Source organism: Helianthus annuus, mitochondrion, assembly GCF_002127325.2.
Source record: "Helianthus annuus mitochondrion, complete genome".
NCBI classification, from domain to species: Eukaryota; Viridiplantae; Streptophyta; class Magnoliopsida; order Asterales; family Asteraceae; genus Helianthus; species Helianthus annuus.
The window spans coordinates 21,041-37,500 of record NC_023337.1 but is presented as its reverse complement, the minus strand read 5'-3'; the positions used below and the strand labels follow the sequence as shown (position 1 = coordinate 37,500).

The 16,460-nt window shown below is 43.8% G+C and overlaps 3 protein-coding genes across 3 annotated transcripts; 2 read left to right on the top strand and 1 right to left on the bottom strand.

Annotated features, from left to right (window-relative positions):
* Positions 1-250: 250 nt before the first annotated feature.
* Positions 251-730, bottom strand: atp8 (ATPase subunit 8). The gene has a single exon. The coding sequence runs from the start codon at positions 728-730 to the stop codon at positions 251-253; it is 480 nt and encodes a 159-aa protein (YP_008999555.1).
* A 7,820-nt stretch (positions 731-8,550) lies between these two features.
* On the top strand, positions 8,551-8,823 carry nad4L (NADH dehydrogenase subunit 4L). The gene has a single exon. The coding sequence runs from the start codon at positions 8,551-8,553 to the stop codon at positions 8,821-8,823; it is 273 nt and encodes a 90-aa protein (YP_008999554.1).
* A 179-nt stretch (positions 8,824-9,002) lies between these two features.
* atp4 (ATPase subunit 4) lies at positions 9,003-9,578 on the top strand. Its single transcript has one exon. It carries the CDS (start codon positions 9,003-9,005, stop codon positions 9,576-9,578), a length of 576 nt encoding a protein of 191 aa, YP_008999553.1.
* Positions 9,579-16,460: the final 6,882 nt, after the last annotated feature.

Here is a 16,460-nt window from a genome sequence, read left to right as displayed (position 1 = left end):
TCTCTGGTTGAGGCTGCAATTCATTTTGACACGTGGGAAGGGCTTACTCTACTAGTGGCTCGGCTTGGTCTCGGCCCCTTCCCGTACTATTCCTCCCCACTAAAAAAAGCGATTGAGAATCTCGAGAACCTTTCTGAACGTCTGTCTTCGCGGGGCGATTTGAAAAGGAGTATATCTTTCTTGTAGTGTCTTCCATTCCACTATTCTGATCGAGAAAGAATCTCTTCTGAACGACCAAGTCATAATGAGATTAAAAACCGATGCTTCCTTGGCCGTGTGGAACATGGATTAGCATTATGTCATTCCTACAAGTGATCCCCCATCCAGGATTGGAAGAAGTGCTATATGAGGACTTCGAGATCAAATAGAATATGTTCCTTTCCATTCCTCGTGAGCCACTGATTTCTCCGAAACAAGAGATCAAAGTGATCTTCCTCCTTTTTCCCAATAAGTCGACGGCCTTACACCATTGGGAGACTTCGAATAAACTGGAGTACATATAGGATAGACCGGTGCTAAAACCTTTTCTCAAGATATCTTCCAAACTGTTGGGGTCCTTGCTCCGGATGTTGTTCGTACGGTGTGAAAGCAGTTGGTTACGTAGTTTTAGAATTCTGCTGATCCCAAGTAGTCCATCTCCATCATTGCATATGGCAATATAGAAAGTAAAGAGGAAAAGGCATGACCAGAAGAATTGTGTGAAATAAGTGAATTTATCCAGTTGAGGCATCTTGATCGAGAATAAAGGATTCCCCCCATACAGAAAGAGAGGCCTTCCTGTACGAGTAGTGAAGAACTAAACGATTTTGTTTTGTTGGTTGTTGACCAACGGAAAGAAAGGGATTGTGTCAACTTTGTTCCTTCATCTTTCTATTTTTATTCTCTTTTTCTTTTTTATATTGTGTAAGGCAAAGCGCATTCCTTTAAGAATGTATCTGGTTCCATTTTTCTTTCGTTAGTTCAGCAGCTACTAAACTACGACGCTACCTTGCTGAACTCATCCAGCAAATACAGTAGCTCCTGGAATCTCAAACTATCAATGCTATTTATCAGAATCTCGTAGTAGGTTTCCCTAAGAAAGCCGGGCTTAAAATGAATAATGTTATTCGTTTGTTATGCGGAAGACCCCGCATCAAGATTATCTTTTCGCAGGGCGACTTTTTCGCTCAATGAAAAAAAAGCTCTAGAGCTCTTCCCGTCCCGATCGAGCTCATCTAAAAAGCTATAGAGCCTTTTCAAGGGCGACTCCCCTGTAGCGCTATTGGGGGAGTCGAGAGCGCGAGCCCCCTGCCGCATCCAATCCCCGGTCGGATCAAGAACCTGCATTCGCTGAATGATCTGAACCTTGACCTCGAAGAGGTCTTCCGCTTGCGTACGGGCGACGTATATTTCTTCGGCACTAGGAAAGGGCTTCGAAGATAAAAGTCGTCTTTGTATGGACAAGACGGAATCGCCCCCGATCAGCTCATCAGGTTCGTATGGAAAGCGACCGGGGCTAGCTGGCCCCTCCGTCGAATTCGAAATGGTATTCCCATGCTGGGGTACGGGCCCTGCATCAGCAGAAGGGCTTGAGGTGCCTTCCGCCGATGTTTTTATATAGTCCCCCCAACTATCGGAGGGATTCATTTCCATTATGAGGGAGGTTCCCCCTAAAAAGAAAAACATTTTGATTAAGACAGGGAGCAAAACAGCGACTCCAAAACTCTTCTTTACAAAAAAGCCCGCGAAAGCCCGGGCACCAAGAGAGACCACCACCCCGCTTTTGCAAAAAAGTGATATAAAAACGCCGGGGAAAGCGATCGCAAGAAAAGGAGGAATAATAATAATAAAATTATTGCGTTGTCAGTTACAGTTCTTTCAATCGTTACATAATAATCCTTTACTACTCTCATAACCGGTGTGTGCTTAATAAAAAAAATGTATTCCTTCATAAAAATTAGATTCTTTCTTGTAGTTCCGCTTCTTGCTCGAAAAATGAGGAAAGACTTGCCGGAAATAGTTGGCTTGGTCCGACCAAGAAAGACATGGGAGTTGTTGGGCATAAAGAAAAGATGCTTCTAAAGCTCTATTTCTTCTCTTATGATATTTCTAGTTGGATTAAAAGATCGCTCCTAAATGAAGTCTCTCTTACAGTTCAAGAGTTTCGATCAATAATGGGTGGAAAGGAGTTCACACAAGACCACAGAGCGAGAGAGAGAGCCTTCGCTTACCTGTTTAACCGTGCCCTCCTATCACACCTATCTTTTCCTTCAGTCACATCCAGTCTCAGTTCTGCTTCCAACTACCGATGGGGAGAGCTTGGACGTATAGCAAGATTGAATAAGAGATATGACATACGGGAATAGTATATGAAATCACAAAGGCGACTGGAGATGAGCGTGGTTAAGACTTCATAAAGCACCTTAGCAATTACTAGTAATGCCCCTATCGACCTCAGTCTTGTTTTTTGCTAGCTTTAGTCTAGAACTAGACTATCTCATTAAACGTCGAATATCCCTATGATGCTAGCCAGTGAAAAAGGAATGAGTCTACTTCTTTGCTGGCTTGTAGTAGAGGAAGGAAGCGATGATCGGTCTATCCCATTAAGCGTAATCCCACTAGCCAACGAAAGGACTACTCTTCTTGGACTGTGAGCGACGACACCAGATCAGAGCTAAGTGAGAGACGATAAATGCGATGAAACTGCTTTAGCTCGATTGATAAGTCTTGCCTAAGTCCTAGACTTGAATGAAGCAGCCTGGCTGAAAGTCGTATTTGCTTTTGCTTTTCTTCTCTTGTTCTCTTTTCTTAGTTAGGCCCAAGAAAGTACAAGATATATTTGATATACTAAGATGATAGCTAGAGACTAGAGATGAGAGTGCAGGATCTAGATTTGTAACAAATATTCGACTTTGCTTATGCAAACTGTTATGTACCAAAACCAAAGAATATCGTCGATGGGATACAAAAAAAGAGGATCCTACTTCGCTCATGCACCGTCTTTTAACCCTCCTACCGCTGGTAAAGCTAGCAGTCTAATCAAATTTCTGCATGTTAAGACAGCACACTAGTACATTTTCATTGACCACTGAGACCAACCCCCAAGCCCGGTCTTTGAACTAATAAGGCATAGTAGAAAACTTCAGACTGACTATCATCGCGCTTGAAGTCCACCCAAGAGAGTTCCCGCTTCACAGCCCAGCAAGTCAGAGTCAAGGTCAAGGCCAAGCAAGAGTCAATAAGTCGGTTCGATATTTAGAGCGGAGAGGGTAGAAAGGGCTAAGGGTGCTAAACAAGAAGAAGGAGTCTGAGATATTCCCTACAGGCATTCAACCCACTACGCGGTAGTTCAGGCGAAGATAATCAGTCTCAGGGGTTTCTCACATAATGAATCAAATTCGAGTTGAATCATTAGCTTCGGGTGAGGATGAGGAATCCTATGAAATAAGACTCTTGCTGTTAGCTCTGGAAAATTCTTCTTACCGCTAAGGACTTGCATTCTTTCTGCAAAAGCAATTAGACTAGACCACAAGGAAATGGATGCTGGCTTTGACACCTGCTCCTTCGTCCCTGAAAAGGATCCGGGAGAACTGGGACTGACCTACATGACAGGAGGACCTTCTATGCCAGTCCTACTACCAGAGTACGGACCAGACAATCGGAAAGACTAAAGCGTTGACAGGAATGCAGGGATTTAGGAGCATGCCCATTACATCAGCGGACAAAGACGGTGGAAGACTAGGCTGCATCTCATTCCTCTCTTTCCATCTCCTTTTGTTCTTTCCTTTCTTTCGGATAAACCAAAAGCTCTGGTGGAGCTATTTGTAGACTGAAAATTCTTAGCTTAGATAAATAGCGTTGATAGAAGCTTAAGGCGGGTTATTTGCCAAATCAACAAGATTGTGTATCATGGTGATCTCACTGAAAGAGAGGCATGCTGTCGATAAAGTCATAAAAAACGATTCGGGATAGATTCTTTTCACCGAAATTCCCCCTTTTCCGGCTTCGATTAGCAAGAACAAAACAAACTCAATACGGGGATTGTATTCGAAATAATTGATTTAGAACGGGGTGGGGCGCCAGGAAGCCCCGCTTAGCTTGTATGATACTACCATTGTTCACCCAGAATTCCCTTTGTTCCACCATGTGGTTTCCCTGCCTGCCATGCCTGCCCTCTTTCAGTCCACGTGGTACTCGTATTAGCTAAGTGAATTCTAGCTTTGACTTTGAAAGCTGGCAACGGGTCCTGTTAAGCGCTTCGCCTCGTTCCCTCCTAACACAAACTGCTCTGTGTAGCAACCGCAACAGCGCAAGCGAAAGTGTCTCACGCCTCCCTTTCTATCGTGGTACTGAGAGGGACGGTCTTGACTTTCTTGATTTGGAAGATCGCCACACCTATTCCTTCTACTCCGTAAATAGTCTCAAGCAGCTCGCCACGCATGCATACATGATTGAAAGGACTTATATGCCCTTTTCTATGTAGCCACAAGGCCCGTTCAACATACCTGAGGAGAGACGTAGAAGCAGGTTGGGGAGAGGCTTCGATGGACAAGCGGAACTTGAACGAAATTGTATAGTTAGTCGATACAGCTCGATCCGTTCTTCAGTTATTCCTTAACATAAATCATTATTTCGTGTGTTGTCGGCTCTAAAGCAAGGGCGGACAGGTATTGGAAGTTAGCCTCTTTGACTATCCTTTTTTGTTGAATTGCTTTCGACCATTGACAGGAAGAAACAACGGCTTCACTTCACATTTGTCTCTTTGCTGAATTGCTATCGACTAAACGGAAGCCCCTTGTTAGGACGAAGATCTTTGCTCAAGAGGAAAAACTTCATTCTACGAAATAAGATAACTAACTGGCAGCTGTCCGAAGGCAAGTAGTTAAGAACAAAAGCTCGAGCATACAGCGGAAAGCATACGCATTTGGGCAAAAGGAAGCATTCTCCGCTGGCACAAGAATAGCAAACAGGTTAAAATAAAAGCCCATCAAACTATGAATTGAAAGGATCATATAGCGTAAAGCATCCTTGGAAGCCGATTCCGAAAAGGGGAATTCAGGAAAGTAACAAAGGAGAGTGTGTATTCTTCCGGGAGGATACCGAGCCGAGCCAAGCGAGCGAAGACAGAGACAGAGGGAAGACCAAGGCAGGGATGGTTCGGCAGATGAACGAGTGATTAATACTGCAAGAGGTATCTCGTTCGACTTGCACTTGCATTTGAGAAGTATATCCTTAGCTTTCTCTCGTCTGAGCCAGGATCACGAATTCCGGGCAGCAATCAACTTACAGAAAACTAAGAACAATGACTACTCTTTTCTCTATGCTTGGCTGGTGGAATAGATCATTGCATTTTTTAGAAGTACTAAAAGCTGGCGATGGCTTGTCAACTCAATCGAGATCGATCGCTTTCAAGTGAAAGATGTTTTCAATTCCCTCCCGAAATAAATTGGAAAGAAGAAAGAAGGCGCAACACTTTCAGTGCCTTTTCCCTAGTAAGATCCATACAAAAAAGTGCGTCTCACTGTCACGGGAATAGACAGAGAGCGATTGGAAGAGAGCGTCTTCGACAGGCATGTGTTAAGCATAGCCTCTTCGATTCGATCTAGTTTCGGGGGAGCGTTGGAAAAGTCGTTCTTCAGCCGGGTTCCTAACCGCTACCACTAGAAAGAATCGGGCAAGCAAACTCATGAAACCTGAAAAAGGGAAGCCGCGGGGCAATAAAAATGAAGAAGCAAGAAAAGCCTAAACAACAAAGTCTGAGCCAAGAGCTTCTGGTCTTCCATCAGCCCATTCACAGCTCAGAGTTTCGTCGAAAGAGCTTTTCGGAATGCTTTAATGCCATGTTCTTTGCGGTTGAAGAAATTCCCTTGGGAGAAAAGGATAGATTCTATTGAAAGGTCGGTAATCGAGGCCTAGACCTCTTGCAGGTAAGCCAGCCCCTGTGCCAACATCTATATCAACACCCATAAAAGGAAGCCGGAGCCGCATATGGGACAAGCGGTAGGTTAGATCATCATCTCAATTGGAAACTAGAGCACATAATCATTTGCTATGCTATGTATTTTCAATCTCTCTCGAATACAAAATGATTCTCCCTCCGAATTCCTACTCCCTATTTGGATATGATGAACAGCTGGTTGAGCAAGTAGACTACCTACTTTCTTTGCCCTTTCTACCCAAAGGTGATTGGGAACCTAAGGCATGAACATCTCCTTCGTTCTTGGTAGGCACAGACCCAGCTTTATCCGCATAGATTCGCAGAAAGACGGCTATAAGAATAAGAATCTTTCTCATACCGTGAGATTGTGAGTAACTAGCTAGGCTAGCAACTAAGTTGCCTACCAGCTTCACTCCGTCATAAGATGTATTACACCGTAATCCAATTCAGCAAGGTATAAGCTTTATTATTAAGGATGTCAACCTTCAGGCTAATTTCGGGCTAAGCACTAAACAAATAGGAAGTGCGATCTCAGGATTGAAAGGCTTTCTGCACCCTACTCGTAACAGGCATTCCTTTCTACCACAAATAAACAAGAAGAAGCAGCTAAGTTGGTTGCCCAATTCGTTCTATCATGGGACAGGCAGGGTTTCGCACTAAGGAAGTAAACTACCTTTTCATAACCAAACTCATTTTACCTGATGGGTGGATTTCCTTTCCCTGTAGGTTCAGGTACACCTGGACGCGCACACCCATTCCTAAGCAAACTTCCATCAAGGCAAGTACGGACTATTTACCGCTCCGTGGATCCGATGAAGAAGACTGTTGGCAACGTATTATCCCTTTTCGGAACTATTCCTGCTTCTCAGATTAGCTAGTCTAAAACAATAAGGAAGAGAAAGAGAAGAAGTTCTATAAGTTGGAAATCAAAGATCTTTATTCCTGTTCTCAAGCCTTAATAAAGGGTAATGTTTCGTGAAAGGAGGAGAGGGCTTTAACGGTAATTGACGTATGAGTTGTTACGGTTGGAAGTGGCTCTACTGACAAGTAGAAGGGATTAGGTATGATTATTCTCATTAGAAAAGAAGAAAAAAAAGATTAAGAATTGAAGAAGTGATTGTAAGAGTCCTTATCTTTTCTTTGAGCTCTCTCTCGCTTCTTAATGAAGAAATGGCGAAGCAATCAATTCCATTCTATGCCGGTTTTCGATTGGCTTTCAGCCGCTCTTCTTCCTTGCCTAACCCGGATATGAACCCGTAACCCGACCCGGCTAGGAATAGAGTCTGTCTTTCCCGCAGTGCAGTTGACGTAGGAGAGTCCAGTTTTTGATGAATGAGAAGGTGATTCCTAATCGCTGCTTTTGCTGTCCCCCCTTTCTGTACCTCAAAATCTTATGCCGACGCTGCTACCCACGAAAAAGCGGAAAGAGGGCTTGAGGATGACTTCCCTCATAGACTGGGACCCCCACTTTGAGGTGGCTGACGTAGCCTTTAAACGGAGTCCCCGCATTCCCGGTATCTATAGTGGATGCCATTCCTATTAGTCCCTGACTCAACCCCCTTACCTGAAGGAAGGACGGTCCTAACGGAACTCCGTCTAAATGGCTTGGTTGATGTCAGAATAGAGGCGTCAAAAAATGCGGCTAGAAGGGGGTAGATTCTTTATAGGGTAGCTCATTTACCGATCGGAGTTCCTGCGCTTTAAGTTTCTTTGTTGAAGACACAGACGGGCTTACTTGCTTGTTTAGCTTGCCTTTCGAATTCACATGCTATCCGTTCTTTTCTTGCTTGTGACCTGCTTTTATAGTTGGAATTCTTCTGTCTACATACTTTTTTTACTATATATTATATAGAAATAGAAATACTGAAAGAATGTTCTTATCAATATTGGTTCTCCTATGCTTCAGTAGCTATCGTCTCTGCTATTGGATGTCTGGTATTAAATTAATGGCGTACTAGCTTTAGTGGAATGGCAAAGTGTTCCGCTAGAGTTCTCAGCGACCTTGCTTGGAAAACCATTTTTCAAGCTTGCATTTCTTTCTCCCTTTCTTTCCGTTGGTCAACAACCAACAAAACAAAGCCAAGGAAGTCTGGCGTAAAACAAGACTTCTCAAGTCCTGCTTACTATTACTATAATCAAGTAGTAAGTAAAAGAACTCAAACAGAATCAAAAAAAAGATGCAGAATGCGGATGAAGTCGTTTTCTATGGGCAACCGACCCATAGTGACGAAGAGTTTATGCTCTCCTGGAGCACCGAGGACTCCCTAGAGTCGGTCACGACTCTAGACAGTACCAGGTCGGATGCCGGGAGCGCTCCACCGTTTGGGGAGATCCTGCAAAGCATCGCGGGGCAGCTGGATCGCTTGTTAGACAAGTCAGAAAGGCGGTTACCTACCGAATGGTCCATGCCGGACCTTGTTCGGGCAGTAACTAGCGAAGATTTAAGTACCCTAACAAGGGATTTTTATGACTTACAAGCCAATGGAACTCATAGTTGGTTATGGGAGGAGATTGTCAATCTCCTCGATTTAATCGGCTATGTTTTCTAATGTAGGTTCTGGAGTTCTAACATTTGAATTTCTCTTACATTCTACGTTCCCGAAACGGATCCTATCAAATATTTCACATTTTCTATGATCATCTCTATTTCAGGTATTCGGGGAATCCTCCTTAATAGACGAAATATTCCTATTATGTCAATGCCAATTGAATCAATGTTATTAGCTGTGAATTCGAACTTTTTGGTATTTTCCGTTTCTTCGGATGATATGATGGGTCAATCATTTGCTTCATTGGTTCCAACGGTGGCAGCTGCGGAATCTGCTATTGGGTTAGCCATTTTCGTTATTACTTTCCGAGTCCGAGGAACTATTGCTGTAGAATCTATTAATAGCATTCAAGGTTAAACATGACTCCTAGAGAGTTACCAAAATACGAAGTTCTCTTTTCGTTCTCTTCTTTCTTTTTTCTTTTTACTTGGTTGGCAGGGTCAGGGCCTTTCTCGCTGGACGAGCGCATCCGATTCTAAAGTCCTTTCCTAAACCACTTCCCGTTCAGTTGCTGAAAGATAGAGAAGGCTTTCTAAATGAGATTGAGTTCCACGAATATGCAGGCTAGAAAGATGCTATTTGCTGCTATTCTATCTATTTGTGCATCAAGTTCGAAGAAGATCTCAATCTATAATGAAGAAATGATAGTAGCTCGTTGTTTTATAGGCTTTATCATATTCAGTCGGAAGAGTTTAGGTAAGACTTTCAAAGTGACTCTCGACGGGAGAATCCAGGCTATTCAGGAAGAATCACAGCAATTCCTCAATCCTAACGAAGTAGTTCCTCCGGAATCCAATGAACAACAACGATTACTTAGGATCAGCTTGCGAATTTGTGGCACCGTAGTAGAATCATTACCAATGGCACGCAGTGCGCCTAAGTGCGAAAAGACAGTGCAAGCTTTGTTATGCCGAAACCTAAATGTTAAGTCAGCAACACTTCCAAATGCCACTTCTTCCCGTCGCATCCGTCTTCAGGACGATCTAGTCACAGGTTTTCACTTCTCAGTGAGTGAAAGATTTGTCCCCGGGTCTACGTTGAAAGCTTCTATAGTAGAACTCATTCGGGAGGGCTTGGTGGTCTTAAGAAGGGTTCGGGTGGGGGCTGAATAAAGAAGACGAATAGAATAGAATTCATGTTCATGCTAAGAGAAGAGCGGATCCAATACCAAGACGACTTCTTTCCCAAGAAGTGCAGCAAGTACTTTAGTAATTTGGGGATTTCATGCCCCACGAGTGAGTTGCCAAGTGCCCCCTAGGAGGCCAGTCTACCACAAGATCAAGTTGGAGCCTGGAGCCAAAGCCCCTTAACTTACTTAGAGTGGGGCTGGGTTTAGCAGATGGCCCCCCCCAACTAGCATCTATTAGTTAAGGGGCTTGGTTGAACTCAGGAAAGAATTTAAGGAAGTCATTTTTTCCTATTTCTATTCCAGCCTCCAAGGCTCTTTTTCCCTATCTTGCTGGGAAAAGGTTGGGGAGCCCTTGTTTTATTCCAGAAAAAGCGGGAGCCTTGGGCATTGATTATCGGGCGCTCAACAAGGTAACCTAACCATCAAGAACAAGCATCCACTTTGATTGCAGACGCATATCCTTTCCCGTTCGCGTCTTTTGTCTAAACTGGAATCTGTGGTGAAAGATCAAAATCTTTTCAGGTATCTTTCTTCACTCGCCCATTATAGACAAGACTGGGAAAGATTGGTCGTCTAAGGAAGGAATACCAACTATTGATTTTAGAGCTCCCGTCTTATTCAATTTTTTTTAGATGAATTTGACCGAGCTTTCTAAGAACAGTTTCCAAAAATGCCACACGCTCGTTATGATTATGAAATTTGCGTTCCTCTTGGGATTGGAAAATGGAAGGAATTTCATGTACCCAAATGGGAGGAGTTATTGAATGGACTAGGTCTTGTTGGAAAGGTTATGTGTTTAGTCCCGACCCAGTTACTTGTATTGGGGCTTTCATATCTGTGGACGATAATGGCTTTATTCAGATTATTGAAACCGGTTCTTTGGAATAGTTGTTTTTGATAAGGGCTTAGTTACATTTTTTGTTCAAATATACATATCTTTATACCTACTTTTCGACCCAAGACCTTACCTTAATCACCGGAAAACCCCTTTTTTTATTTCAAGCTCAGTGGTAGAGCGGTCGGCTGGTAACTGACTAGTCGGGCGTAGGTTCGAATCCTACTTGAAAAGCTTCCCTGGACTTTTTTGACTCTCTGCTTACTCCAGCCGTAAGTAAACTCGTAGAATGGGATGTCATCCGCTGACTCCTAATTGCGAGAAGAGAATTTCCCTCCTAAGTCATCGAAAAAGAGGAGGCCTAGCTATGAAAAGGCTCCACGGATGACTGGGGCTTAGGGCAAAAGAAAAGGAAGATCGTCTTGACTCTCTTAACTATGGGAAAATAGTTAGAATGTAAACGAAACACATGCTTCACTCTCGCTTTCAGTATTTTGACAAGAGGGGCCGAGTTGATTGAGTTGTCCTCTCAAAAGAAGAGACTGGCTAGAGATCTCTTTATCAAAATCTTTGGAATAAATGGTTGCCCATGAATCTAGGTACCAATTAGGATCATAATATTATAGCTAGGAAAGATGCATTGCAGCAAAGGACCAGGGGAGCTTTAAAACACCTGGATATGAGCGATCAGATCGATGCTAGCATTTTATAACTTACCCATCTTTTCCCACCAACCTGTGTTATCTAGCGCGGTCTTGCTAAAGCTAAATCTCCCTCTCGACACGAGAAAGCTCAAAGCAGTCTAGCTAAGCCAAGTAAAGCTGTGCCAGATACGGATGAAATCGTTGGTGATTCTATTTCTTTATTCCGGATTCCGGATTACATCATCGAATAAGGCCTTTGCCTTCTTTTCACCGGGGATGTCTCGGTCAATTTTTGATTCCTGATAAAATGCACTTTTAAGTATTTTTGCAGACACGTCTTTCACTATTATATCCAAGTATTCGACGGAATACTTACTTTCCAGACTTTCAATAACTTCCTGTAGCCGGTAAGGAGCGAGAGGGCGCCTGTGCACCTCCTATTAATAAGATCGCCAAATTGGTTTTCACGAGTAGTCACCAAATTACTCAGCCAGTCGGAATCGTATTCTATGTGTTTTTCTTGCTTCTTCCCAAACAGCATCTTGGCTAAGCTCTAATGGGGTTTGACCTTTGGCCTGTTCAAGTGCGTCTCCTCTGCTTCCCCCACGAAAAGCGCCGGTGATCACTATGCTCTCGCCTTTTCTTTCTGCTTTCTTTCCTTACCTTGTGTGGGATTATGGGTTACTTTTCTGTTAGAAGGTGATGACTCAGGATCTTCCTTATGGATAAGATCTATAGATGCTTGCGCTGCGGGATCACGCGGGAGGGTGAGACTCTCTTATTAGCTACTAACTTGACAGATTCCTGGTCGAAGCGGGCTAAGCTGCTATAAAGAGCGAGAACCAGCTAAGTTGAAGATGATGGGAATTTTCCAATTCGATTGGGTACTTATCGCGGACCCTGGAGAATCTTCGTATTCTGTCTACATCATCTGTATCTAGTAAAGGATTGAAAAACTGGGGTCTACCCTTCTCCCCTACGTACTGATTGAAGAGGAGGGGTTTGAGTGGACTATCTTACGGGAATGGGTTAAGAGCTGGTTACGGCCAGTACTATGGAACAAAACCGTCGAAAACAGTCTTTCTAAAATAGACCAGATATGCCGAATCTGAGCTGAGAGATGCTAGGTCTCGTCTAAGCCCTTTTCGCGTCTCCGCATGTGGAAAGTTCCAGTTTTTCTTCCAGATCTATCAAGCCTCATACAGATCTTATTAAAATATGAGGTAAACGACATCACATACGGTATTCTTGCTTATCCAAAGCCGTTCAGTGGTGAATCGGTGGATCAGAGATGCCTTCCGTCGATCGACTGTAGTCGAGAAAAACATAGGAATGCTGTGGTGGATGTCTAGCTGCAATCTTTGGTTTTGTCTGGCCTCGACTAGAAAGTCTCAAATCACTACGAAGGATAAAGTAGGTAATGCAATTCGCACTCGAATTGGCAAAGTTGTGGGTATCACACCCTGGATAAAAGAAAGTTCGGAAGGTTCATCAATTCGATCCACCGGTCGAGCGTAATTGTCTTCTATTTAATATTCCAAACTATCTCACCGGCCTTTCATCCCTACCCTATCGTAGGAAATTGCGTATGAAAAGGAGTCTAATTTGTTTGGGGTGAACTTACTGTTCCCGGCTTTACCTCATAGAGGTAGAAAGGCTGATTTTGAGTACAAAGTCGAGGTAAACGGCTTCCACTCGGTTAGCTTCCTCTGCTTCCGGTGGTGTGGGACTGATGCAAGTGCTTTTGGGTTTTCAATCACGTGTTTTGTAGTCCCGAGTGGGGACAGTGTTTTTATTCATTATAAAGTTTCCTCCTATTCATATCTTATCGAATAAAGAAAGAGATAGTCTATATCCTGTATCGATCATAGTAAGCTCTGAATTCCTCTAGTTAGCGTATAAGATCTTCTTCTATTCTACGACCTCCGAATAGGTAAGAGAAGGAATTCGGTTCACGAAGGGTAAAATCATCACAAATTCTTTTTCCCTGAGACTCCTCTCTCTGTCTTCTTACCTTTAGTCTTCGATTTCAGTCATTGAATTCTGGGTTTTGAGACCTAATTTTTGCTTGATAGCCCACTGCCTTTGCTTTCCTTATGAAATGGTAGAAAGTAAAGTTCCATTATTGGACTAAGAAAGAGATTATTACCTTAAGGCCTTTCATTAGAGTAAGAGGTGCCTAGCGCTCTTTGCAAAAACCGCTGTTGGAGATAGGAATGAAGCCTATTTCCCTTACAAGAAGATCAATAGGATTGGAAGAGAAAGATGTCGATTCAGAAGGCTACTTAATTCTTTCGAGTAAGCAAGCGCATTAAAGCCCCTTTTCAACTACCTCAAGTAGGGTGATGATAGCCGAGACCCATGGTAATCGTCTTTTTTAGCTTAAATAGAGGCATTGTAGAATAAATCTCGATAAGAGGTCTATCATGCTTATTCGGAAAACGTAAGGAAAGTCTTCAAAACCTTCCTCATTGCAGGAACCAGAGCAACCACTGGTAAGTATCCATTTCAATCTCTCTTTTAGTGCCCGGTTTCCTTTAATTCCAGCAAACCCTCGTAGCTTCATTAGGCGACTCCGGTGATAGACTAAGAGAGTCGGCTAGGTAGTACACAATGAGGATTCCCCGCCTGAAAAAAAATAGGAAAGCTCCTTTCCTTAAGGGCCTTTCATCAGAGTCCCTTCTTTTACCGGGTATTTATTCTACATCCATTTCAGGTCACACATGGCTAAGCTCCTGCGACAGGGAGAGGTAAAAAGGCATAGCATAGCTTTCAGGGAAACTCCTTCAGATGTATTGGAAATGGAAATACAGATCAAATACCTTCTGAGGCGGTGTTCCCTACATACAGTCATACAGTACGGAGGGGAAGAGAAGAAGGGCTGGGCTAGGCACATAAGGTGGGGTTAATTGTCTTACAGGCAAGCTCTCGGGCTTCTAGTACCGATTTATAAGCCACTGCTTACTTCGACGTTTTTCCATTTCCCATAGAATCCTCCCTCCAAATGGCACTTGTTCATGCGTCTGTCGCCGTAGCAGCTAAAATAACGGAGGAAGGAGGAGGGGGAAAAGTGGGTATGTGGCTTTCCCCTTAGGAAGGTTTCTTTACATCTAGTGAATGATCTAGTGAATGAAGGTCGCATATGCGCTGCAAGACTCGTCTGTTATAGAATTCGCTGCTATTGAACTAAACGAAGGGGAGATAAATAGCATATTAAAAGGGCAAGCAAGACGCCGCAGATAAGAGAAGACAGGAAAGATCAGAAGCAAGAAATGCCCTGGTTTCAGGAATAATTTGATGTGCACAGAGGACTCATCTTTCAACAGCATGTCCGAAAGGACGTTCATTCAACGGCATTAGCGGTCTAGCCTCTTCGGAAGCAGAGCATAGGATAGGCTGCTGGTAAGACCAATAGGCTATTAGATGGGATAGGGAGGCCGGTAATCCTTTGTCCAAGATCCTCTCGGACTGTTGAATAAAGGCAGGGAAAAAGCTTTCACCAGGTCCAGGAATCGGTATTAGCTCTGTTTTCGCTGTTCTAGAGTCGGTAGTTTTAATTGCTCGTGTTGAATCAGCCGGGAGATTCGGATGAAAGGTTCTCGAAATGGAAGCTCTGTACCAAGGGTAGAGGAGAAGAGAAGCAAGCCACCTTCCCAAGCTAATCAAATCATCTCTGTCAACAATTGGTTTACATTCATTCCCCGTGAACAGAGTGACTGGTGGATCAGACGCTGGCTTTGATGGTAACAGTGTCAATTAACATTGCCTTGCAGCACAAGGTACGAGAATCACTGTGATCAAGTGCAGGGCAGCAGAGTAAATACTAGTTTATTTTTTCTTCCAATTACTGCTGCGGTTGCTGTTGCTGGGCTAAACCATTCATCCTTCATCCACCGATCACCAAATCGGCTTAGCCGAGACCAAATCCACTTTCTTTTAGAGTGATTAGCTCCGTCATGCCTTGCTGCTCTGCCCCTAGCCCTTTCTTAGCTTCGTAGCCCCATTCTTCCATCATCTTCCACTTGAGGTTCCTTTGGAGATTCCTCCTATCCTAGGGGTGAGCTTTCTTGGCTTCACTCTAGAGTCCAGGGAGACGTCGAAGACGGATACGTATGTTTCTCCTCCAGATCCTGAAGATGAGCATCTTGGCCTTTGAGGCCTGTCTACCTCTCTCGGAGGAGACCGTCGTCGATGTGATCCAGAATGACGTTCCGGAACGCCAAGCAGTTGACCGCGGAGTGGTTTGTGAAATTGTGCCACTTGCTGTATTCCTTCTTACCGATTTATTCCTTTGGTTAGCGGTTTCTGATTTACTGGCATTTTGCCGCGATCGCGTAATATCCAATTCTCGATTCGTCAAATCGCCCTCTCTTGGGCACCGATTTCTCTGGTATTGCTGGTCCTACTTTCCTCTGTAAAGCAGGACACGTTAGTGGTCGCTTTCCCACAATCTCCACTACGTTGGAATCAGCTTCCATGTTGGGATCGTAATAGTACGTTCACTGAGAGGAAGCCTTCCTCTGACTCACCTCTTTCGGGCAATCCACTCATTCTTGTACCTGACACAAGTCTTTCTATAAATCTACTTGTTTCTGGGCTAAGAGAAGTACTTTTGTTTGTTGCCGTTGAATTATCTAAATAAGTACTTGTTTGCGAGAAAGTTTATGACATAACTTCTTGTTGTTGTATCCGGCTCGCTTATCGCTCTAACTACTACGAGTAACTAGCTAACATTCGTACTTGTTTCCTAGGCTTCAGATGTCTCATTATGGGAATGTGGATTGGCCCAGGATCTTTCTGTTCGAAGCTACCCATTGGCCGGTGAGGAGGCAGGCCACCCCTTAGTCAACTCCACTGAATAGCTGCCAAGGCCTGGAACGAGTACGACTAGGAAGATCAATAGAACCTAAACTTAGGTATGCACTTGCTGGCTGGTCTCATTGAATGGCTTGTGATAGGAGTGCCCTAAGGCTTTTGAAGGGCTTTATTCTTGAACTCGAAAGGGGGCGATCCCAGACCTACACCCGACTAAATGGAATTTCTTCTTGATTGAAGTATTCCATCAAAGCCCGATCTCTGTCACTGTAAATGCTGGCTTCCTAAGCAATGAACGACGAATTCGTCTCTTCGTGAGACAGTTCGGGGGATGGGAGCCGAAAAAAGAAGCCTTTTCTGCCCGCACTACTACTTACGTCATTTCTTGCGGGCTGAGGCGAAAGGGCGCTTTGGGACCGATTTAAAGCAGTTTCGCCCCTTCGTAAAACTAAAAATTGATTAAGAGAAGGCGAATACCGATCAAAAGGTTTGGTATCCTTGTCCTACTCCTATTCTACGGTATTCAAAAAATCGGCATGTCTTAATGCCTTTGACCGGGGAATATCCCCCG